The sequence below is a fragment of the Xenia sp. Carnegie-2017 genome, unplaced genomic scaffold (assembly GCF_021976095.1).
Source record: "Xenia sp. Carnegie-2017 unplaced genomic scaffold, XeniaSp_v1 HiC_scaffold_13, whole genome shotgun sequence".
Taxonomy (NCBI): Eukaryota; Metazoa; Cnidaria; class Anthozoa; order Malacalcyonacea; family Xeniidae; genus Xenia; species Xenia sp. Carnegie-2017.
This window is the reverse complement of record NW_025813436.1, coordinates 10,467,088-10,490,820: the sequence shown is the minus strand read 5'-3', so window position 1 is coordinate 10,490,820 and position 23,733 is coordinate 10,467,088. Positions and strand designations below refer to the sequence as shown.

The window sequence follows — 23,733 nt, the reverse complement described above, 5'->3', positions numbered from 1 at the left end:
CTTCATTATGCAATGTGACATTATTGGATGTGTAAATCACACATCAAAAAAACTCCAATAACTTGAGAATGCAAAGAGATATGACAAACTGTTTAAGAAAAAAACTCCAATAACTTGAGAATGCAAAGAGATATGACAAACTGTTTTAGAAAAAAACTCCAATAACTTGAGAATGCAAAGAGATATGACAAACTGTTTTAGAAAAAAATTCCAATAACTTGAGAATGCAAAGAGATATGACAAACTGTTTCAGAAAAAAAACTCCAATAACTTGAGAATGCAAAGAGATGACAAACTGTTTCAGAAAAAAACTCCAATAACTTGAGAATGCAAAGAGATATGACAAACTGTTTTAGAAAAAAACTCCAATAACTTGAGTTTGCAAAGAGATATGACAAACTGTTTCAGAAAAAAACTCCAATAACTTGAGAATGCAAAGAGATATGACAAACTGTTTCAGAAAAAAACTGTCATTTTACGAGTTCTTTTAAAAGAAACTATAATTTTAATAGCATAATTTTCGATCCGCTGGCACTTTAAGTCAATTGAATTCAAATTTCCTTAAACGTTTCTTGCGAATCAATGTTCGGCTTTATAGGTAAATGATTTTCGTTTTCGAAAAAGGTAATCCACACACAACTGAACAAAATTCTTTGATATTGAAATTGATTTGTTAAATTTTGCTTTATTTGAGAGAAAGGATTTACTATTTGAGTATTCTAAAAAAAATTCCTCAATGCCATAGCTTTTCATTAATTTATACACACTTCTAGTTTTTTCGCTTTTTTTGTAGTCATTTTTAGTTCCATTTTAAATTCCGTGATCTAAATTACGTTGCACGAATGAACATTTATGTATTGTCAACTACACATGCATGGCATTGTGGGATTTTCTCAAGGTTATAGCACAGAAGAGATATCTTAACAGAAGGTCCACTCGTGTCGGAATCTTTGATGTTCGTGTCCCCCACGTTTCTGAAGCAAATTCTAAGCAGACATGCCTTCCAGCAAGATACTTCCGCTGGATCGCAATAGAAAATATAGATGTTTTTATAAATATATCGTTTTGCACTACAAAAGCTTGGAACCTTATCGTCTTCGCAAGATGGTAACATTTTGTAAAAATTCCGGTAAACTTTTGCTTTAAATGTGAATTATTAGTAAAATAGCATTCTCGTGCTACACTATTCCATATTGATTTGGTGAAAGTATCTTGCTGGGAAGTCACGCATGCGTAGTGAAAAAATACGCCCCGACTTAAGCCGAGTGAGCCTTCTGTTAGATGTCTATTCTGTGGTCATAGCTAATCCTGACGTGTCCATAATGTCCAATGCCGTTTTACTTCACAGAACCATCTAAAATGGATGTTTAGAACCATCTTTTAAAAAATAACAATACAACGCGTGCACTGATTGGTCATGTTGCTGAGTTTGCAATAGCCTGTGCCGCGAGCACTGATTGGTCAATAAATGAGTTTGCAATAGCCTGCGCCGCGTGCACTGATTGGTCAATAGCTGAGTTTGCAATAGCCTGTGCCGCGTGCACTGATTGGTCGATAGCTGAGTTTGCATCAGCGCATGTGCAAACCCATCCGAGGCCAGTCAAATAATCAATCAAAGAGAATTTACAAGTACATAAATAGATGTTAGACGAAAAATTAAAACGTTTCTTTTTAAATTTATCTTTTTTAAATTTATCTGTTTCGCATTATTGCTATCTTATAAAACGAATAAAAGATGTTTTTCGTGTACACAGGGACTTATGAAAGCCTCGCAGACGTTTGTGAGGGCTCTCGAGCATGTGCACTGATCTGCACTCGAGTTCTTCAAAAGATCTCCCACGTTTGCAAAAGCCTGTGCAAACAAAGTAAACATTTTTTATTTCTTAATTACCAAAGCGCACGAGTAGAAATTTTTCCATATCTTCCGAACTTGCAAATGTAGTTTAATGGGGGAAATACTCCGCATTGTTCAAAATCCATGGTAGTTATGAAACTTATGACAATAACTAATCACTAACCGTTACATCGATAGAAAATCTTTGACCAGCTGACTTTTTCTTGTGAAAATGACATCACTCCAATACGACCCCCAGAGTAGGTTTTGTCATGAAGAACTCCTGTGTCGATCACCATCTTTTTTCCATCAAATATCTTGAGCCTGCGCACAAAGAAATAATTGGTAGAAACTGGTCTATAGGAAATCCAGTCAAAATTTGAAAGCATGGAAAAATTCTTAAAATGAAATGATCAAATGATCCCCAACATGGGCACAAAGTTTAAAAACTAGCCTGTATCGCGGTTCGGCTAACTCATCTAAACAAAAGCGCAACATTTCAAGACGACTTGATATTTCGCTCACAAAGTTGACTATATTCAACGTGTTTGAAACTTCCTATGCAGAGCTTCTTAGAATAAAAAAAGGCAAGGAATGGTGACATAACATAGTGACTTAAAACATTCTGTACTTACTTAACAAATCCTGCTTTTATCTAGTGTATTATGTAGTTACCTAATGAATCCTGTAGTTATCTAAAATACCCAGTAGTTACCTAATGAATCATGTAGTTATCTAAAATACCCCAGTAGTTACCTAATAAATCCTGTAGTTACCTAATATACCCTGTCGTTACCTAATGAATCCTGTAGTTATCTAAAATACCCCAGTAGTTACCTAATAAATCCTGTAGTTACCTAATATACCCTGTAGTTACCTAATGAGTCCAATGGTTAACTAATATATCCTATAGTTACCTAATGAATCCTGTTGTTATATTAAATACCGCTGTCGTTACCTAATGAATACAATAGTAATCTAATATACCCTGTAGTTACCCAATGAATCCTGTAGTAATCTAACATACCCCTAATGAATCCCGCAGTTATTTAATTGATCCTGTTGTTACCTAATATATCCAGTATTCGGACGATATCTTAGTTGCCAATGATAGGCGGTTTTCTCAGTCCAACCAAGCTCTCTTGTATCATGCCATAAAGTTCGCACCTACGAAATTAAATAGTAAAGTTTTGTGCGTAAATCATTGTTGCTGCATTTAGTAGAAAATAAGACGCTTATCTATTTACCTGGTTTTCAGTGCTGTCTGTGTTCCACAACGCATTGCGCAGCTCGGGTCCAGGTCCCGTGTTTGAATTGACCACCTTGTAAGATTGAAATAAGTTAAAAGCAGTTGGTTGTAAAAGAGCAATCATTAAACCGATGGTTATTTCACACCTCAAACACAATTCTACCTTACCTTGATGGACAAACCAGTTCTGCCAATGGCTTCAAAAGGTTCTTTGTCCCAGTAGATCTGACCAAGTTTCTTCCACATCACAGCATAAAACTTACTGCTGCTTTGATAACCAAATATGATGCCAAAGTAATCATTATCTACGTTCGTGTCCACGTATATGGTACCGTAATAATCCACTCCGCGGAATGACTGCTTTCCTGAAAATGCATTATAAAACTGTTAGATTCCATGATTCGACGATCCAAGAGCACTTTCATTATCGTACCTATAGCCATTCCGGGATCGCTATTTTCAATTTGAGAGATTTCTTTGCCCTATAAATATGCTTACTTAATGAAAATTTCTGTTAAGCCTCGCTCGCACTCACTGAGTAAGATTTTAAAATCCCCTCAAAACTCTTTGAGTGCTGAGTGCGGTGATTTCACTCCATCGATTGCTTTATTTGAAATTTTACAACAAAAGTCTTGCCACTGACGAGGAAAGGTCTTGCCACTATCGATTTGCAAGAAAACGAGATTTCTGTGTGGGACTCAGTGAGTGTAAGTGAGGTTTTAGAACACTGGCATTAGACTTCTTGATAGAATATTTTGTATGGGACAAAGATGCTTCAAACGGTCTCAATATTCAAACACTTACATGATCTAAAACTTTCCATACTGGATCGATTTGTTCTTCTTCTTTCGGGTCCAGGTTAATAGTCTGATAGTCGACGAAACTCACTGATCCATAGTTCTTGTTTTCCGGACAACTGTCTTCGTTGTTCGTGATATTGTCGCCATCGTAATCGCCCTGACAAGCAATACCGTATTTTCTGGCTGCAGGATACAATACATAATGTTGTTAAGAGAGGTTTGTAGAAAGAAAAAAGTAATACAGATAGATTACATCGTCTGGCTGATAATCTGGGTTTTTCAGAAGAGGGAAATTTTCTGAAATTGAGCCTACACGTGTCATATAATGTTAATATATCTTATTGGATGTAGTGTTTTATGTGTTTTTCATTACTTTGCCGTGCCAATGTTCACAAAGCGTGCATTTGGTCCAAAAGACCAAAGGAAGACCCACACACGACGCGCAGCACATTTGCCTTTGCATCTCGGAGAAAAACTTTAAAAGACTGTGAACAGTGACAGAATAGATTGTTAGGTAAAGTCACACTAAGACACAATAAATGTCCTAGACTTTTTAAGGTCTTAATTATTGCCTACGCTTAGAACCAAGAATGACAACAGTATCACAATGTAAATGTCAGACACACGAGACGCGGGAATCGCCCGTAAGATAAACAAGACTTTCTCCCATGGGTGCAAAAAGAAACATTTTGTAGGAAAAATAAGTTGTAGAGGTGCGAGAAAGAAAATAAAGGATTCTTTTCATCACTTACAGAGTGGATCAACTTCTTGATCTTCGTTCTTCGTAAGTCTACAATTGTCTACATCATCTAATATTCCATCATTATCGTCATCCGGATCACATTCATCACCTTCATAACAAATAAAAACGTCGCACTATCTTCATGATTGCAAACATCAGAATGCTTTGAATCCATTGTTTAGTTACCCATTCCATCCAAATCTGTATCTAATTGTCCAGGATTGATTGTATTAACGCAGTTATCATCATCATCGTTAACGCCATCTTTGTCTCTAGGAATTCAAATCGATCACACATATATAGAAAGTTATGTGCTCTGGTGAGGGGAGGGTATGAAACTCCATGAAAAGTTGTTGTGTTGGATATTCGGGGGATACATGAAATGTTAAGTAAGGTCATCGTTTATGTGTTACGGAGGGAGGGAATTTCAGGCAACGTTGTCGCTCGAAAGTATGAAATAAAGAGAAAAATGGTCATTACCTATCTATATTTGAATCACATACGTCACCAACTAGATCTTGGTCAACATCTTCCTAAAACACGAACGAATTTATAAAATTAAAATTGATTTTTCTCCTTGAGTATTGATTTCCAATCTCAAAATATGGTCGTTGGTTAGAAAGTGTACATATTTGTTGTTTTAAAGACGTGTGAGATTATATAAAATCATCAACGCTGACCTGTCCTGGATTAGCTTCAAAGGGACAGTTGTCACATTTGTCTCCGTGACCGTCGCCATCTGAATCCTTTTGATCTTTGTTCTTTATCAAAGGACAGTTATCTCTTTCTGTGATTTCTAAATGTTTATGAAAGTTTCGTAAAAGGACAGTTGTTTCCTTCAATTCTCAATGTTTAGTAAAGCTGCTTTACATTTGTCTCAAAAGTAAACACTGTTTCTTCGTGAAAACGATACTACCATTTTTTAATATTCTGGTTGGTCTGGTAAACGTGCATTCAGAGCAAAGCGTCATCCAGGATTCCTGAGACCACCCCCCCTTAATCCAGGATTCCTGAGACTCCCCCTAACATTCTCTAACTGACCAACACACAATGTGATTTATAAATCAGGAACTGTGTTCTATAATATTCTTTATTTATTTAATATATTTTCGTCATACCATCTCCGTCTAAGTCTTCAACGCAAGCATCTCCTCTGCCATCTCTATCAGTGTCTACTTGATTTCGGTTTCGAGTATCGACGCAGTTATCGCAAGCATCGCCAATTCGGTCGCCATCTGCATCATTTTGACTTGGATTGTAGTTAAATGGACAGTTGTCCTTAGTGCAAAAAAATTCATGAAATAGGTTTTTAAACACGAGTAAACTTTTGGAAGAAAAACAAAGACACCTTTCCATTCAATAAACCATCGTTGTCAGCATCTTCGTCGCATGCGTCTCCCAACTCATCTTCGTCAGTGTTTTCTTGTCCGCTGTTTGGTTTACTAACACAATTATCCTAAACGAGGCCTCAATTATAAGATAGAAATAGCATAGTAGCCTGCTAGACTAGACAAGAACTTTACATCATCGTGAATAACCGGAAGTACAGGTGAAATTTCTTCGGGGAAGTTCGGGGATGTTCGTGGATCGCCTTACCTTTCTGCATTGTTTCTCTTTACAGTTTGGAATATCTTTGTCAGGAAAACCGTCCAAATCTGTGTCTTTAGCACAGCTGTAGCCATTTCCAGCAAAGCCCAGCTTACACTGAAAGTAATGGTATGATCACTAACGTGGATTGTGATTGGCTGAAGATTATTAAACGGTGTGCTATTGGTTTGTTATCATAACTGGTAGAAGTCATAATTGCCTACCTCACAATGATTGCCACCCGCAAGGACATTCGGAACACACGTTGCTTTACGATGACAGGAATTGAGTCCGGGTGGACATGGTTCTTCGTCCACTTGGTCTTCTATCGTGGTTTTATTTGGGTATGGTTCATCTGTTTCTGTTGTCGTTATGTTCGGAACAGGTTCGACGATCGGTAATTGACTTTTGTCGCAAAGTCCACAGGATTTCAGCGTCATTTTCATGTTTTCCATCAACTGATCGTAGGTCGAAAAAAAGTTTGAAGATCGAACTAAGTGCAGTTTTATTTCACAAGAGTAAGGAGAATTACCTTGGCCATCGACTTGTCGCAAGCAGCAGTTAGACTCTCTGTTAAACGCACTTCCAGTGCGTTCATGTCTGCCTTTGCGATCACTAAGTTAAAAAGACCGAAACTATGAAGTGCTGTTACTTACATATGCGGAATGAATGATGAGTCTGGGAAAGATAATTTCACCTGTGGAATGAGATTTGTCACTGATACCGCCAGCAACCTCTATTATACTGGTAAAAATCTTCAGTTGTTTCATGCACACCTATAAACAGAAGACTTCATCAGAATTCCAATTGGATGATTCACGATTCTCTTTTCGTGAGAAAAAAAAACAAACACGACTAACCTTTGGAGCTGAGTATTTATCTGTTAACCCCCACATCTCGGCGACACGAACTTCCAGGTCTTTCACGTTTATTGTGGATTTATCACGAAAAACATTCGTGAGCACCTTCCTTCCAACTTTCGTATCGTTTACGAAGAGCTCAACAATCGGTTTGCTTTTGAGGAAACCATCAAACTCAAGCTTTAGCTCAAACCACCTTTTCGCTTCCAATGGGACATTCGAAAAATAAAGTATCCTCATGCGTTTGCTGTTGTCCATGAAGGAAATACCGACCAATTTCCGGGAGACATTTATCCACCAGACGAACAATTTTTTGCGGTCCGTACGTCTTTGCACGGCGAACAAAACAAACTGTGCTGTACCTATATGTTCAAATACGTCTTTGCACGGCGAACAAAACAAACTGTGCTGTACCTATATGTTCAAATACGTCTTTGCACGGCGAACAAAACAAACTGTGCTGTACCTATATGTTCAAATACGTCTTTGCACGGCGAACAAAACAAACTGTGCTGTACCTGTATGTTCAAATACGTCTTTGCACGGCGAACAAAACAAACTGTGCTGTACCTATATGTTCAAATACGTCTTTGCACGGTGAACAAAACAAACTGTGCTGTACCTATATGTTCAAATACGTCTTTGCACGGCGAACAAAACAAACTGTGCTGTACCTATATGTTCAAATACGTCTTTGCACGGTGAACAAAACAAACTGTGCCGTACCTATATGTTCAAATACGTCTTTGCACGGCGAACAAAACAAACTGTGCTGTACCTATATGTTCAAATACGTCTTTGCACGGCGAACAAAACAAACTGTGCTGTACCTATATGTTCAAATACGTCTTTGCACGGCGAACAAAACAAACTGTGCCGTACCTATATGTTCAAATACGTCTTTGCACGGCGAACAAAACAAACTGTGCTGTACCTATATGTTCAAATACGTCTTTGCACGGTGAACAAAACAAACTGTGCTGTACCTGTATGTTCAAATACGTCTTTGCACGGTGAACAAAACAAACTGTGCTGTACCTATATGTTCAAATACGTCTTTGCACGGTGAACAAAACAAACTGTGCTGTACCTATATGTTCAAATACGTCTTTGCACGGCGAACAAAACAAACTGTGCTGTACCTGTATGTTCAAATACGTCTTTGCACGGCGAACAAAACAAACTGTGCTGTACCTATATGTTCAAATACGTCTTTGCACGGCGAACAAAACAAACTGTGCTGTACCTGTATGTTCAAATACGTCTTTGCACGGCGAACAAAACAAACTGTGCTGTACCTATATGTTCAAATACGTCTTTGCACGGCGAACAAAACAAACTGTGCTGTACCTGTATGTTCAAATACGTCTTTGCACGGTGAACAAAACAAACTGTGCTGTACCTATATGTTCAAATACGTCTTTGCACGGTGAACAAAACAAACTGTGCTGTACTTATATGTTCAAATACGTCTTTGCACGGTGAACAAAACAAACTGTGCTGTACCTATATGTTCAAATACGTCTTTGCACGGTGAAGAAAACAAACTATGCTGTACCTATATGTTCAAATGGTATTGAAAGGTATTTCAATACAGTACATTCCTCCCATGATGGGGTCATATGAAAGGGTGCATCTTGGATGTAGGTCAGAATACATTTTAGTTCAAAAATTGAATTTTAAATAACAACGATGCGGTTGGCTGGTTGGAAATCTCTAATATATATATTTAAGGAAGTATAATATAAAGCAAATTCCGAAGAAACGAGACATCTTGAGATTGCAAAATATGAATCAAAACAAAACCAGAAGTAAACTGTAAATTTTCGACTTTATTTCAAAGTCATCCTCAGACAGAATGAGGATGACTTATATATTTAAGAACCGTATATTACCAACATGATTAGTTATAAAATATTTTGAATTGGAAATATATTTATGTTAATGTACTCTGACCTTTCCAGGATGAATCCATTACTTGTCATGAAACATCTGTCGTGACAATTTAAAAAAAAGCTACTTGTATACATTATACGTTTAATAGCAAGCTGAGAAAAGTAGTAAATATTACATGAAGTACCTCTTAGCTGCTTTATTTTGATTTGTGACGTAAGTGAGAACATATCGCTTTGCATGACTTTGATAAAGCGATCCCTGATTTGCGAGCTTGCCTTTATTTTACTGTTCGTATTTCCGTTTCTTCTACGGTAACAGTAACGAGTCACGTTTTCAACTTTTTGCAAGCCCAATGATAAATCTTGCTCGAAATCGTCCATGAGCGAAACCTCTAAAGAAAATTGACTGTGGGGATAAATGCCGGGGGGATAAATGCAGCTGTGGTATATCGTCAGCAACTTGGCTATTTTTTTACATGCGAGGGTTGTCTGAAAATTCGTGAAAAAAATGCATTTAATGAAAACAGAGATGAGCAAAACACTTTTCGCGATGACATCAACAATCTTACGAATGACGCAGTCAGCACGTTCATACAATCCGTTCGTGCACAATTTCACTTTTCATTCGATTTCCAAAGAAATTTATTCATGAGAGACCAAGCTCCCAGACTGGCTACGTAACTGGTACTTACGAATCTAGCTTGCGTCAGCTTATACTTCATTTCATTTTGCTTGAAAGTTCGCATTTGCTTATTTCAATAACTACTGCATGCATAACGATAATACAAATACAAACGTACCATTTGTGTAGACCGTACTTAAGCAAAGGAATGAAAGGACTATCGTTAGGCAATTCATCTTCAGCAAATACTGTTATCTCGCTTACTTCTCTTCTCTTTTCGCGCTGTTCACATTAAAGTCTAACCTTAGCAGTCTGACACCAGTCTTATATGTACACCTGTAATCACCTACGAGCGGCTAGAATTTTCCAGACGTCAATCGAGTCTCTCAGCAAGCATGGAAAATATTTTAATGACATCCGCGATGTGAAAGGTCGAGAAACACACTGATGCATATTTTAAAGGAGAAAAGATTGACGGCATTAATTGAAACAGAACGATCGACTCAGCAGAACATATGAAAAAGGTCTTGAAAAAAATTTTCCCTACACCTCAGCTGTTCTAGATTTTGAGAGATCCTATCGTCATGCTAAATTACTAAGAAATTCTTTTATATTGCTTTCTCAGCTGTCAATTATACTTCAATTATACTCAATTTCGCACTTCATACAAGAATTGATAGTACTTACATGGCTAAGGATTATTTGCTTAAAAGAAATTATCTTTGCTACCTGCTGCGGTAGGAAGAAAATTCTCGAAGGAAAAACGAAAATTGAGAAAACAAACCTGTACTGTAGACGGACATTTCACCGCACATTTGCATAGTCTGCGCAATTTTGCATCAGGTAAAGCATTCAAAATTGAAGTAGTTTGGACTTTTTGGCATATAAACGGCGATAGACACCGCACATTTGCATAGTCTGCGCAATTTTGCATCAGGTTAAGCATTCAAAATTGAAGTAGTTTGGACTTTTTGGCATAAAAACATTTCACCGCACATTTGCATAGTCTGCGCAATTTTGCATCAGGTTAAGCATTCAAAATTGAAGTAGTTTGGACTTTTTGGCATATAAACGGCGATGGACATCGCAGCAGTTTGTTGAATTGTCACTCATTAGCACTGTGGAAGCCCGGACCTTTTAATTGTGCTCCCTGCAAAACAATACGTGAATTTTTCTCAAGTCATAAACAACAACAGCGTGTTATTGCAACATTAAATTCCTAACAACAAAATGTGATTATAACTTACATCACAATGTGAGCATTTTTTCAAATTTGTAAAGTGCAATTTACAAACGGTGTTTCAAGTCAACTCTGATCAAATGCGCTTACACCGTTTTTATGTATAAACAAACAGACATTAGTTATCTTTACGATCTTTATTTCCCCTAGAGTATGGGATAGATATTATCTCTATTATTCAATTAAATGACTACCTTAAGCCCGTAAACTTAAGACAATGCAACAAAGTTACCTCTGCAAGGCTGACGTTGCTGAATAATTTCTAGAACTAGAAAAGACAATAAAGAGTTGTTTGCTGTTTAATGTAAAAAACGCGTTAAGATTATGTCAATTCAATTATCTCCCAAAACCTGTGGTATGCATGACTTTATTATCTTGCACAAGTGTCAATCGACTACTTAATAAAAACTTCCTATACTTAAACTACTTATGTTGAAGAAGCCGAACCCATTTGTCGCTTCTAAGAACTTCAACGTAAACAATTTCGCTATTCGATTTTTGTCCATCCCAGTGCCTCGCTAAATTTTCAGTTACAACGATTGTAATTTTAATCAAAGATATGGTTGTCGTAACTTTTAGCTAAGAAATATTCAAATGCTGCTTTGAAAAGCGTCTTCGTCAAGGTAGATGACAAGAGTAACATTGCTATAGTTGTAAAAAGTTGTGTTGAAAACAAAAATTAAGAAAAAGATGGCTTTCAATTTCAACAGTTCTTTTTACAACCAGCAATGTTGTACATTTTGCCATCTACCTCGACAAACATGCTCTTCAAAGTTCAAAGCAGCGATTCAAATCCTCAACAAAGAGTTTTGTGAGGTTTGGTAAATGTTTCCTTCCTGCTGTTTGGCTCCAGCATAGAAAAATTGACCCTCTTGCGAAGTTTAAGTGTGTCACTTTGCATGGAAGTTTTTGGTCAGAAAACTAATCTGGCAATAAGAACTAGTTATGTTATAGTCTCATGACGAATTTCTGACAAATTCGAATTATAACTTTTCAAATAAAAACCTTCTTGTTTCTTTTTAAAATATTGAGTTAAACACGAGTCTTCCATTAGGAGAAGCTTCATATTATACTACAATTGTCGGCTGGTAATCGATTTTAAAACTGGTTATGTTGCTTTAAACATATCTGATGATTCCCAAGTATCTCAATGATTGCTCACCTGCAAACGATGAAGTGAATACAAGGAATATCTAACAGCAAACGACAAGGAAATTCGTCATGGACACACAAAAAGACAAGACTTACCAGCGAGAAAAACGCTTTTTGTATATTTAATAAAGATACCAACTAATGACTTTTGTACAAAAACTGCTTTTCACTAAAATTGTATCGGTAAAAATTTTAAAGAATTTTATTCACTAGTTTAAACAATAAAACCAACCTCCTTTCAGTGGATATGTGCTGCATTTTCGATGAAGGATAAGCCTCTTACAAACGATGTCATTACATTATTTCCTTGAGAAACAAAGGGGAAACGATTTACGTTAACTGACGTACGTCTGCCAGGTAATAAAGATTACAACATGTAACGACAAAGAAAATAAGATTACGATTAGAAAGACACTTCATTTCCTTTTTTCTTTGGTCTATTTTCATGTATAGGAAAGGCTTTTCTTGAGTCTTTTAGTCCTTTAAGGGGTTTGCCAAATGAGAATAATTTTGGCTCAAAAGTTTACTCAAGGTTAGGATAAAATACTTTCAAATATTACCAGCTAAAAAGTATTTCACGTTACTCATAAAGCTACATTTCTTACATTTAAGTGATAAATTTAGTTCGCTGAATTTTGTATGAAATAAACAAATCGCTGGAAAAAATTTTAGCAAAGATTATAACGTATTTAGCATTTTACTGATGACAGAGTTGAATGAAACACGAGGAATTTGATCATGATTTTGTCATCTTAAAATGAGAACAAGGAAGATTTGCCTTATCTATGTAATTCTGATGGTTTCTATCAATTATCAGTCCAGACACCTAATAAATCTTGGGTCATTTTTTGTGCCATTTACGTGTACTCGCTATCATGTGATTATCTAAAGGTGAAACAAACTGCGTCTAGAACTTGAAAGAGAAACAAGTGCTTTGATAAAGCTGTCTGTTGTTCACGTCTGTTTAAATGTATGAAAGCTGTCACGAATTAGCAAATTTTCACGAATTAGCTAATTCCGTAATTCTATAAATCATTCAGATGAGCCCGACGTAATCACTTGATTAAATCTAAGCTTATCTCACCTTGGATAATCCCTAATCTTATTCAGCAGGATTCAACAAACATGGCGTCCGTTTCAAAGTCGACAACGATAATCAAACCTTTGCTATCTCAATCATCCGTAGAAGCAAGAAGACGAGTTATGAATCTATATCGTGCATGGTATAGAGAAGTAAGTTCTGTAGTAGATACTTTTCATTACAGTTTGCGTGAAATAGTTTTATATGATTATTGATGAATGAGAATTCAAAATCACAGCTACGTTGCTCAAGTAGTTTGCTTTGAGGCATTTAGTAGCATATTTTTTCATTTTGTATCCATAGTTAACTATACTTAACTATTGCAGCGATGTGCAATTTTTTTACAAACAATAAAAATGGTGTGATACCGCGCAATTTTTCCTTTGTACGGTCGTTTAAATGAAGACTAATTCCTATTACACAATTTAAATCGTACCCTATTTCTTTCTGATAAAATTTTCCAGATTCCCCGAGCCGTCAATGCGTACGCTTTGGATATAACTGTTCGTCAAGGGCGGGAGAAGCTAAAGGAAGAATTTAAGAAATATTCACATATTCAAGATATTAAATCCATCGATATGATGGTCATTAAGGTTCGCATACATCGTATGGTATTTCAACATTATCACATTGTTCTTTCGTTTGAAAATTTGTCGTGTTTACAGGGAAGAATGGAGCTGGAAGAGACGCACAAGATTTGGAAGCAAAAAACACACATCATGAGGTATTTTAAGGAAACATATCCAGAGAGAAAGACAGACTTCTTGTCACGATTTTATGATGGCTCTGATTGAATTAAGCTACAGATGAACAATTTTTGTGATAGTGAAGATCCTAAATCTATACAGTATGAGAAATGAACTTTGCCATTTTGTAATTATGTTTTTTCCCTCTAAAGTTATAGAGATTATAAATATTTTTGTTTAACTTTTCGACAAGTAGTGTTTTCATGTTAAACCAAGAAGTGTTTTCACGTTAAACCAAGAAGTGTTTTGGCATCTTGACTCTGTTGCATTAGCGTTTCACTAGCATATTTCTCCAGCAGTTCCTACGAGAAAATTATATTTTGAGCTTAAGCACAATACAGTGTATTAATTATTACAGGTATTATTATATGCGTACTTACCATTTTCTTCCTTTGAACTAACAAAGCTTCAACCTAGTCAAGTAGTCACACATTAGGTTTTGTATGAAATAGTATTATGTGGAATTTATTTGTTGTATACATGGTTGTGGTCAGTGGCCCCAAAATTTGGTTAGTGTTCTATGCTTTTCTGTTTGATAGAAAAGCTCACAATTTTAGTTGGATGAATTTTTTGTTCTCTCAGTTTTCTGGACCAACTTTTTTTTACATGATGTACAAAAGCTGGAGGTGTCTAATTCCCACACTCCACTAAAGTGTGCCTCTTGTTATGCTTTAGATAACATACCTCTTCCTGCGATGGTACGGCTACATGTGAGACAAATTTGCTTTCATCTTGTTCTTCACTTTCCTTATCTTCATCACTTTCCTAAAATTTTGCCATTTAACAAATTGTGATGCTGTGGTGTATGTCCATGAAACATGTCACATTCTTGTTCACTTAAAAAGCCATCGAAACTGAGGACCACAATGATAAATTCTTCCTCATTTAAAATGACAGCACAGCATGAAAACCTTTTGTAAACCCATGCATCCAGATTTTTCTTTGACATGAAAAGAGTATGCTTACATTATCTTCAGCAACAGTAGCATATATGTCTTCTTCTTCTTCAACTTGAGCCACCTCTCCTGTGGCTTTTTGCTTCTCATAATCTGACATGGCCTTTTCCAAGGCTGAACAAAATAAAACACCATGAAAGAAAATGGACTCGCAGTTTTAAAGTCATTAAACACTAAAACAGTATTGTTTACAAACAAGTTATGAACACTTGACAAAATATTAAGAGGATCAGTCAAATAATTTTGTCTCAATACGTAAAAGCTATAAACAAAAGAGTCACTTCACTGTAAAACTCATGGCTGAATATCCAATCACATTGCTGGCTATGGTTGGGAAGCTTAGTATATTCCTATTGGTCAGAAAAGGCAACTGACCTGGTGGAATCATGCTAATCACATGTAATGTTACCCTACTATATGTTGCCTATACAGGGATTTTGTTCAACGTATGAAGTTTAAATCAATTTGTTCGAGAAGTAAGAAAACTTGTAAGAAATTTACTTTGAAAATTATTAGGGTTAGGGTATTGTGCGGCTCCATTAGTACTTCATTTAAGAAATGAACATAATTCAGTTCGTTTAAAATAGACTTTTCCAGATGGCGGAACATTTTTCATATACCAATCTAATTTTGTACCTTTTTTCTGAGCTTTCTCTTCAAGAGGCACCAACACTCCATCGTCTTCATCCCGGTATCCATAGTAATCAGCGTCAATATTTCTCATAAGTTCACTTCTTGTTTTACGAGGAGGTGCGGGAGCTACAAAAGAAAATTAAATAAAATTATCAATATTAATTGAGTGATTTAAGATTCGACTTAAGAACATACGTTCTTGTTCAAAAAGCTCTCGAACACCAGGTAAATCTTTTGCCGCTCCGAAGTATCTAGGAATGAACACGGAAATTTATCAAATATTGAAAACATTTGTGATCAAAGTAATTAAATTGGTCGTGATCTTACTTATATCCTCTGTTGCCTGGAACTTCCTTTCCTTCATGATCCAACATTCTTGGACCAACTCTCTAAGAAATGCACAGAACTAATGAGCAAAAATCAAGCAAACAGTAAGACACGAAAGCATTACCTTGTAATCTGGTCCACCTAGCTGTAATATCCTATCTTCCCAATGTCGTTTTTCACGCAACAATTTGTTAATCTCATCATTTAGGTCTCTAACTCGAAATTCTCCAAGACCAGCTACAAGTCAAACATGAAACTTGAGAATTTTAGAATCATCCTTACATGTTAGAGGTGTCTATAAATAAACTTAATCATAAATCACCATTTTGGATCTGGGCAACTTTCTTCGAAACTTCACCAATAATCTATACAAAATATGGCCATTCATGTAGTAAAAATATGTTACAAATATTTGAAATAAATTAATACAAACCTGTCTTCTCCATTTCTCTGCCTTTGGCAAGTCAGAGCATTCAGTTGCAAGATAAGGACGTCTTTCCTATCAAGAATTTGTAATAAAGTAAATGGTTTGAACCCGGGAGTATCGTTACATGTATATGTGGATAGTCCAGTTTAGTATAGTCCTGAGAAAGACTGTTTTTGTTGTTGTTGACTGACGTTTCGACAACCTTAGCAGTAGTCATCTTCAGAGTCAAAAAATGACTACCGCAAAGGTTGTTGAAATGTCAGTCAACAACAACAAAAACAGTCCTTCTCAGGACCATACTAACCTGGACAATCTACATTTACAAACATGTAAGAATTTGTAAGTTAAGGCGTTTGCAGTGATAGAGGTTTTAAATACAAAGGTTTTTTTACATACCGTAACTTTTCCTTCGTCTCTTACCATGGCCGTCCATCTGGACATCATGGCCCTGAAATGAACAACTTTTTTAACATCAGATTTGCTTTAACTTTGAAATGCAAGTTTCTGTAGGTTTCATAATTCACAGTATGATTGCGTGTAAAAATGCTGTACTTTTGTAGTGTACTTACATCGCTTTTTCCGCATTACGCGCCTATAATAAAGAAAATTGGCATAAAACATAATTTGAAAGAGATTCGACACTGGAGAGTGTGATACAGGGAATCATTTCAAATCTTAATGTACAATCACGAAAGTACACTTACCATTACCAACAATTTTCTCAAAAAGAACTTATGCAGTAATAAAAAAAATCACTTAATGTTGCCGATGCGAAGAAAACAGACGAGACATTTGTTAATCTTTTACTTTATCACTTTGATAACAAATGTATTCGACTATCAAGGACGCCATGATGAATTTGAAAGCGACTAATTTCCATCGACGAGGATTACCCAGGACAACATATACCGAAGTGAGCTCAAGCAATAACTTATATACAAAACCTAGAAAGTAATAATTTACTATTCATTCATCATCGATTTGAAACCTTTGTGCATAAAAGTATTTAAAATAAGTTAGTTATGTGAATCAAACGACAATCGCCCCCCATCATTATATTCCAGTTAATTCACTATAAATATATGGCTCAGCCATATTTGTCGAGGATTAGTGCCCCAGACTCGCGCGTGCGCAAAGCACGTATTTCATCATGATAACCAAGGTCAACCGCGATTTTGTAACGAGATATCATGTCTCTTTCACGACGTAGCACCTTCTTCATGTTTGCTACGGCTGTTGAATTTCTTTGAAGCTCAGTACGATACCTGTGAAATGAACAAAAAAACTTTGATGTCTGTCTCCATGCAAGATGATGATTATAACAGAAAATAGTCCGCAGTCAATGACGATGAAACCTTGAAATTGGAGTAAATTTTTGAACAGTTGCTAACATCAGTAGTCGGTAACTACTTTTTAAAATCCCATGAAAACATTAGGTTGACAAACACGATCATTCTTCGATACGAATAACGTGCTAAACTCTAATTCCCCACAACCTTGCCAACAGGAAAGGAGGCAGGGGGGAGGCGGGATAAGGGGGAAGGCGGGGGCAGGGGGGGAGGCGGGAGAAGGGGGAAGACAGGCAGGGTACCAATTTCCATGCACCATGCTAATGCACCAATTGAACAAAACCAATTGCAAATAGTGTTAAATGGAGCACACTTCCAAAAGTCTCGGTAATAGAATTTCACATAAAAAAATTTACAAGAAACGACAACACGAAGCCAATGAAATCTAATCGAAATTTGTGCACACCCCAACCAAACGGTTGTAGAACCATCGTTATCCGAAATGATGGCATATTTTTAACCATACCATGATGTTTATCAATAGCGCAAAGTTAAAGCTTTGCCTCCCACCCACCAACTTCATCATTAGAAATAACCAAAAATCCATGTGAACGAGCCTATTTCATTACCTTCGAACTAACTCAGATAAGATCTCGTTAGAGATGGGAACAACAGTCAACATTTCGTTGAGGTATTTTGTATCTCCCTTGAGTATAACATGATGGAAAAGTGGCTCGATCCAAACATCGAATGATCGTTTGTCGTATGCATCGGCAACGATGAACGCTTCGAAAAAGTTGTTGTATTTCGTTAAGAAATCCTTAAAGGACTTCTCTTTGAGATCTAGGATCACCATGCCCGTAGGTAACAGTTGCTTCTGTAGTTCAATCAACCGATGTTTCTTTGCACATTCCATTGCTTGTAGCAAACATCCTTCCTGAATGATAATGAATGAGCAGGATGAAACAAAGCAATCTTGCACGACCCGAGAGTCAGAAAAGAATGATTCTTACCCGCTTGAAATATTCCATGGCGTAAGTGTAGGTCTGCGCTACGGACGCAAGCTGAGTGCGAACTTCGTTACTCGGAACTAAAATGTGAAAACAACCCCCAAACGACAGTTTAGAAAGGAAATAAAGTATTCGTTGTTTTCGTACAAGTGTTAATTACGTACAGTGACTGAAACATAACAAACACAAAGCTCGTATTTTCATCTCATTTCCAACACTTCCGTAATGTAGTAACTCTCATTCAAAGCGTACAACATGGCTACATTCGTACCTAGTCCTTTTTTCAAGAGCTTGCGGATTTGTAATTCAGCCGACGCAGTGAAGCTTAAGGCGACCTCACGATGCATGTTGAAACGATAGGCGACCATTAAATGCTTCTCCGTGTCCTCAAGATGATACTTATCCAAGAATTTAAGAAGAGCAATCTTCAGCTTGTTCTCCTGAAAACGATCGATTAGTGTATACAATTTAGCAGATCGTACAAATATATACAGTAGTCACAGCATCTGAGCATCTCGGCAGTCATGAACAATCACTATAGTCTCAACTCAAGATCACCAATCTATGGATTGCTACAAATGTTTGAGCAAAGGTAATTAAGATAATTAAGGCAGGGGAAGCTTTGGAAAGTTTTGGGTGTTCCATGCTCAACATGTGATAACACACGACAGTTAAAACTCAAGTATGAATTAATAATCCGCTTTCTTCTTTTAACCGCATCACGTAGGAGCGAAAACTCTTTTCGCCGATTTGAAAAATTTATACACTTGTAAAAACCCAACATTCGCATATCACAAATTTTCAAGCAATAAGTCAAATTTGTGGGTGTTCTTCCTACAAGGGACAACGACACTGCAAAATAATTTGTGTCCGCCACCCGGGCATCTATAGCTTCCCAACCCCCTAAATTCAAGCAAATTTAATAGAGTAGAGATTTATCTGGATTCAACCACTGAAATTAGTAATTCTATTGAGCTTTGAACTCGGTAATTTGAGCCTGCTTCACAGCAAGAAATGTATGATTTTTTTACAAAGATTTTTGAATAACAAGGAATCTCGACTGGTTTAAAAATGAGACAATTGATTACTCACATTTTCGACGCCTTTCCTCACCAACAACTCAAAATGATGATGTTCTAATAACGTTTGAAAAATATACGTCATCTCGGAGAATCTCCCAATGCCCGTTAACAGTCGAACCTAAAGGAAACACAGGATATTATCTTATTAAATATCATGTACATAACGCGTGTTATCATTGGTGGAAAGCAGTTTTGGATTTCGTCGAGCGTACTTTGGAAGAACTTAAAAATGTACGTTGGGAGAATTTAAATGTAACACTTGCGTTGACATAAAAAATACATGAAATAAGTTTTAAGACATCTCAAGACAAATAAACTGCAATTCTTACCATTTGTTGATATTCCTTGGCGTCAGCCAAAGCACGCGTACACAATTGAGCCAATCTAAGTACAGATGAGATACCTTCCATATTACACGCCAGGGTTTGACAATGATGGGCGGTAATAAGAAGTTCCACTTCAATTTTCAAAGCTAAAATTCATCAATTATTAAGAATTAGAAACAAATTTTGCACTTCTCGGAAAATTTTGTCAGTAAACTGCTATATTAAGTACATGACAAGAAGGATTACCTGAACTTTCAAAGCTACGAATTGATCGAATTTTGCACTTCTCAAATTTTAGGTAAATAAACTTTTTCAACCTAACTTACTAAGTACGTGTTAAAAAAACCATAACAATAATGCTTCTGAGTACACACCGGCAACTGACAACGTTTTTTGTTCTTTTCTCTGCCGAGCAAACTTCAATGCTTCGTCAAACAGCAAACCTCCAAGAATCAATTTGCTCTCCGCCAAGCTAATCATGTTGTTCATATCGTCTTTTGAAGATGTGTTGAAAATACACACTTTAGCCGTCAAAATTTCTAAGAAGGAAAAAACTGGAAGTTAGCCAATTGTCAAACCTTATGGACGAAAAGGAAAATGTAAAAAAGTTTTCGACCTGTTCCATTATCAACTTGCAGTGACATCGTGATTGAATGTGCGACAAATTTAGCCACCTAAAAAATACTCTTAATTTAAGGTAACTAAGGGTTCGGCATCTACCTATATGACAGGGTTTATGATTGGTTTGTACCTATATGACACGGTTTATGATTGGTTTGTACCTATACGACATGGTTTATGATTGGTTTGTACATATATGACATGGTTTATGATTGGTTTGTACTTTGTACCTATATGACAGGGTTTATTATTGGTTTGCCTTATATGACAGGGCTTTTAAATATAAATATAAAAAGAGAATAGTTTTATGGTGTTTTAAAGTATGACACCAAACTTTACGATAATGTTATCTGATTGCACTGTAAAGACGATTTAAAATGATTTAAAAGCTTCTTTAATAGAAACGTGTTATTTCATTACTTTTTGGAGGTATGTAACTTTTCTTCAAAAGGCAAATGACGTCATTATGACGTCCCATTGCATAATTAGCATTGAGAAACAGCAGTTTGTGACGTCAGTTAGCATGTCGTAAATTGACGATCGTTGAAATGTCGTTATGTTCTGTGATGTCATAACGATGTTATTTTTAAAATGAATAAATTTAAATATCTCCAGAAAAGGTAAAAAAAGTTATTTCTACTGAAGAGGTTGTAAAGTCCTTTTATACGTTCTTCGCAAAACAATCAACTAAACTCGTGACAAAATTTTCGTCTAATAAACACTTTCATCCTTTAGGCGATGAATTTTTTCAAAAGTTGTTTGCCTTTTCTGCTACATTGCCACAGAAAAGGTGAAATAATCTCTATTGTCTTATTCATCCATTTGGAAAACTCATTTACATTACATAGGTACTTAAGGCTCATTTCCACGCAGCTGCATTTTACGCATTGAGGAAAATGCTGGGACGTATGTTGCTCTCAATTGTGAAGGCTTTTCCACGAGGCGGAAATTGTACTGGTGCGCTTTGTGTTGAGAAAAGAAACATGGCTGCTGTCAACAAAAGATAGTTACTTCTCTAATGCTTAAAAAACAACGTAATTTTTATCTATTTACTTCGTTAAAGAAGAAGGAACATGAGAAAATCACCGCTTTATTGCAGTGATCTTGAAGGCTGGAGTTTTAGAGCAAGACAACGCACTTAAAAGTAGAATGAATTCAACTTTGTCGCGTTGCTCTATCGAGAGCACGCAAGTGCTACTGACCTTTTGAACCTCACGCAGTGGCGCATGCGTCATTCAATAAAAGTGCGAGCATTTTGCGCTATAGCGTAAAATGCAGCTGCATGGAATTAGCCTTTAAAAATTTGCCAGCATAGAGAACAATAAGATACGTTACCATAGTGACATCCAAGTCAAACGTCCTGATGTATTGAGAGGCCAGTTGATAGCGATAGTCCCAAGTTGAATCAAGTAGTTTGTACAGCAATCTAATTGGTTCTGACTTAACGACATCATTGAAGCTAAGAGTTAATGTCTAAAGAAAATATGAAGACTTTCAGATGAAATGCTACTGGGATTGCCGGGGGTTGTTTATGTACATGTATGAATATAACGCAATAATTGGGATTCGCATGTGCTGTATAAGGACATATACAGACATATCGCAATGATCTATGGAGTTCTTAGGGGTTGTATGAGTACATTGGGATTCTTAAGGGTTGTATAAGTACATATATAAATATAAATTGCAATGATAATTGGGATTACAAGGGGTTGTATAAATACATGTAAAAAATATATAGCAATGATAATTGGGATTCTTAGGGGTTGTATATGTACATGTATAAAAACTGATGTCCCCTTGGCTCACCTGACAAATTTTGTAAGCGACAATTACTCTAATGCAGCAGATCTTTCCTGCCGTACACAATTGAGCGAGGTTTTGTATCGCAGCCAGATTATCGCTAAGTGCAGTCCACGAAGACTCAAATGAACTAGTTGTTTTTAAACTTTGACTTAAATTGACAAAAAGATAGTTTTCGGAAGTCGGGTCGGACAGCTTTCTCTGCCGTTGAATGGCTAATTGTGCTTTGATTTCTTCGTCTATGTCGTCCGGGGTGATGATTTCTCGAGCAAGAAAAATGCATGTCTATACGAAAAGTTTAAATCAGTTCGTTTACACTGTTACACGTGTTACAACAGATCGCCTTTTCACTGATAGACTTAGATAAATTGAGTTACATTAACCATTCTTAGGGACTGTTTACAAGAGCCCTACCAAGCGAGATCTCACGGGCAATTTAAAATCCATATAAAGTTGTTTTTCGTTTACACGAGAGGAGGGTCAGCCCTGCCAGCCGAGATCTCGCTATTGTTCACACGAGATCTTGCCAAGTTGGGCCATAAATTTTCCTGGGCATCTTTACATGTTGGGCAAAAAATTAAACGCATGCGATAAGGCACCGCTTTTCAGCAATGGCGAAAAGAAAACACATCAACGGAAGCTTACACACAAAGTAAGCGTTAAAAGCAAAAAGCAACAACTATTTTGGTTTGTTTCCCAGTTTGTATTTAGCACCAAAACTCGCTGTGCAAGCCGAGCTCTTGATGAATGGTTAGAATTTGAATGAAAAACAGAAGTAAAATACAGCATTACAGTGAGGGCTAGTCCTTCATATAGGGCTCACGTAAACATCCTCTAAGTTGTAATAACCTTAGATAAGAGAAATTTCATACATTATAAACATGCCCTAAGTTGCAATAACCTTAGATAAGAGAAATTTCATACATTATAAACATGCCCTAAGTTGCAATAACCTTAGATAAGAGAAATTTCATACATTATAAACATCTCCTAAGTTGCAATAACCTTAGATAAGAGAAATTTCATACATTATAAACATGCCCTAAGTTGCAACAACCTTAGATAAGAGAAATTTCATACATTATAAACATGCCCTAAGTTGCAACAACCTTAGATAAGAGAAATTTCATACATTATAAACATGCCCTAAGTTGCAATAACCTTAGATAAGAGAAATTTCATACATTATAAACATGCCCTAAGTTGCAATAACCTTAGATAAGAGAAATTTCATACATTATAAACATGCCCTAAGTTGCAATAACCTTAGATAAGAGAAATTTCATACATTATAAACATGCCCTAAATTGCAATAACCTTAGATAAGAGAAATTTCATACATTATAAACATGCCCTAAGTTGCAATAACCTTAGATAAGAGAAATTTCATACATTATAAACATGCCCTAAGTTGCAATAACCTTAGATAAGAGAAATTTCATACATTATAA

The 23,733-nt window shown here is 36.3% G+C and overlaps 4 protein-coding genes across 5 annotated transcripts in view; 1 reads left to right on the top strand and 3 right to left on the bottom strand.

The window, feature by feature from the left end:
• Nucleotides 1–485: 485 nt before the first annotated feature.
• On the bottom strand, nucleotides 486–10,011 carry LOC124433531 (cartilage oligomeric matrix protein-like). Of its 2 annotated transcripts, none has more exons than XM_046983308.1 (20): nucleotides 9,768–9,995; nucleotides 9,153–9,359; nucleotides 7,073–7,434; nucleotides 6,910–6,988; nucleotides 6,745–6,827; nucleotides 6,437–6,670; nucleotides 6,222–6,329; nucleotides 5,974–6,081; nucleotides 5,744–5,903; nucleotides 5,306–5,421; nucleotides 5,106–5,158; nucleotides 4,812–4,897; nucleotides 4,636–4,734; nucleotides 3,888–4,066; nucleotides 3,517–3,565; nucleotides 3,252–3,448; nucleotides 3,082–3,156; nucleotides 2,904–3,001; nucleotides 2,019–2,158; nucleotides 486–1,354 (listed from the first exon to the last, which is right to left on the bottom strand). In XM_046983308.1, exons 1-20 carry the CDS (start codon nucleotides 9,823–9,825, stop codon nucleotides 1,338–1,340), a joined length of 2,508 nt encoding a protein of 835 aa, XP_046839264.1. In that variant the 5' UTR covers nucleotides 9,826–9,995; the 3' UTR covers nucleotides 486–1,337. The 2 variants fall into 2 exon arrangements, with proteins under 2 accessions (XP_046839264.1, XP_046839263.1); XM_046983307.1 differs by lacking the exon at nucleotides 486–1,354 and adding an exon at nucleotides 1,698–1,852 and having other exon boundaries at nucleotides 9,768–10,011.
• A 3,021-nt stretch (nucleotides 10,012–13,032) lies between these two features.
• On the top strand, nucleotides 13,033–13,989 carry LOC124450044 (NADH dehydrogenase [ubiquinone] 1 alpha subcomplex subunit 6-like). Its single transcript, XM_047000804.1, has 3 exons — nucleotides 13,033–13,214; nucleotides 13,527–13,655; nucleotides 13,728–13,989. The coding sequence occupies exons 1-3, from the start codon at nucleotides 13,107–13,109 to the stop codon at nucleotides 13,854–13,856; spliced, it is 366 nt and encodes a 121-aa protein (XP_046856760.1). The 5' UTR covers nucleotides 13,033–13,106; the 3' UTR covers nucleotides 13,857–13,989.
• Nucleotides 13,920–17,008, bottom strand: LOC124450028 (pre-mRNA-splicing factor ISY1 homolog). The gene is made up of 13 exons (XM_047000803.1): nucleotides 16,856–17,008; nucleotides 16,721–16,743; nucleotides 16,548–16,599; nucleotides 16,158–16,223; nucleotides 16,047–16,089; nucleotides 15,849–15,961; nucleotides 15,725–15,786; nucleotides 15,593–15,648; nucleotides 15,401–15,523; nucleotides 14,775–14,878; nucleotides 14,493–14,573; nucleotides 14,189–14,221; nucleotides 13,920–14,110 (listed from the first exon to the last, which is right to left on the bottom strand). Exons 1-13 carry the CDS (start codon nucleotides 16,856–16,858, stop codon nucleotides 14,033–14,035), a joined length of 837 nt encoding a protein of 278 aa, XP_046856759.1. The 5' UTR covers nucleotides 16,859–17,008; the 3' UTR covers nucleotides 13,920–14,032.
• Nucleotides 17,009–17,096: 88 nt separating this feature from the next.
• LOC124449975 (spatacsin-like) overlaps nucleotides 17,097–23,733 on the bottom strand; it is a 28,501-nt gene continuing 21,864 nt past the window's right edge. The window contains exons 31-40 of the mRNA XM_047000800.1: nucleotides 22,289–22,567; nucleotides 21,815–21,952; nucleotides 20,475–20,532; nucleotides 20,233–20,397; nucleotides 19,862–20,004; nucleotides 19,543–19,650; nucleotides 18,722–18,890; nucleotides 18,454–18,530; nucleotides 18,070–18,377; nucleotides 17,097–17,416 (exon numbers count right to left, since the gene is read on the bottom strand). Of these exons, the coding sequence (XP_046856756.1) occupies nucleotides 17,239–17,416; nucleotides 18,070–18,377; nucleotides 18,454–18,530; nucleotides 18,722–18,890; nucleotides 19,543–19,650; nucleotides 19,862–20,004; nucleotides 20,233–20,397; nucleotides 20,475–20,532; nucleotides 21,815–21,952; nucleotides 22,289–22,567 (1,623 nt within the window). The 3' untranslated portion in view covers nucleotides 17,097–17,238. The remainder of the gene's footprint in view (nucleotides 17,417–18,069; nucleotides 18,378–18,453; nucleotides 18,531–18,721; nucleotides 18,891–19,542; nucleotides 19,651–19,861; nucleotides 20,005–20,232; nucleotides 20,398–20,474; nucleotides 20,533–21,814; nucleotides 21,953–22,288; nucleotides 22,568–23,733) is intronic.

Coding starts and splice junctions, on each gene's coding strand:
- LOC124433531 (XM_046983307.1), bottom strand. CDS start 9,825: ATGAATTGCCTAACGATAGTCCTTTCATTCCTTTGCTTAAGTACGGTC. Junction 6,989..7,072: donor ATAAATACTCAGCTCCAAAG/GTTAGTCGTGTT, acceptor TTCTGTTTATAG/GTGTGCATGAAACAACTGAA. Junction 4,067..4,635: donor TCAAGAAGTTGATCCACTCT/GTAAGTGATGAA, acceptor TGTATCCTGCAG/CCAGAAAATACGGTATTGCT.
- LOC124450044 (XM_047000804.1), top strand. CDS start 13,107: ATGGCGTCCGTTTCAAAGTCGACAACGATAATCAAACCTTTGCTATCT. Junction 13,215..13,526: donor ATCGTGCATGGTATAGAGAA/GTAAGTTCTGTA, acceptor AAAATTTTCCAG/ATTCCCCGAGCCGTCAATGC. Junction 13,656..13,727: donor TCGATATGATGGTCATTAAG/GTTCGCATACAT, acceptor TCGTGTTTACAG/GGAAGAATGGAGCTGGAAGA.
- LOC124450028 (XM_047000803.1), bottom strand. Junction 16,600..16,720: donor CGTAATGCGGAAAAAGCGAT/GTAAGTACACTA, acceptor TGTTCATTTCAG/GGCCATGATGTCCAGATGGA. Junction 15,524..15,592: donor AGAGCTTTTTGAACAAGAAC/GTATGTTCTTAA, acceptor TTTCTTTTGTAG/CTCCCGCACCTCCTCGTAAA.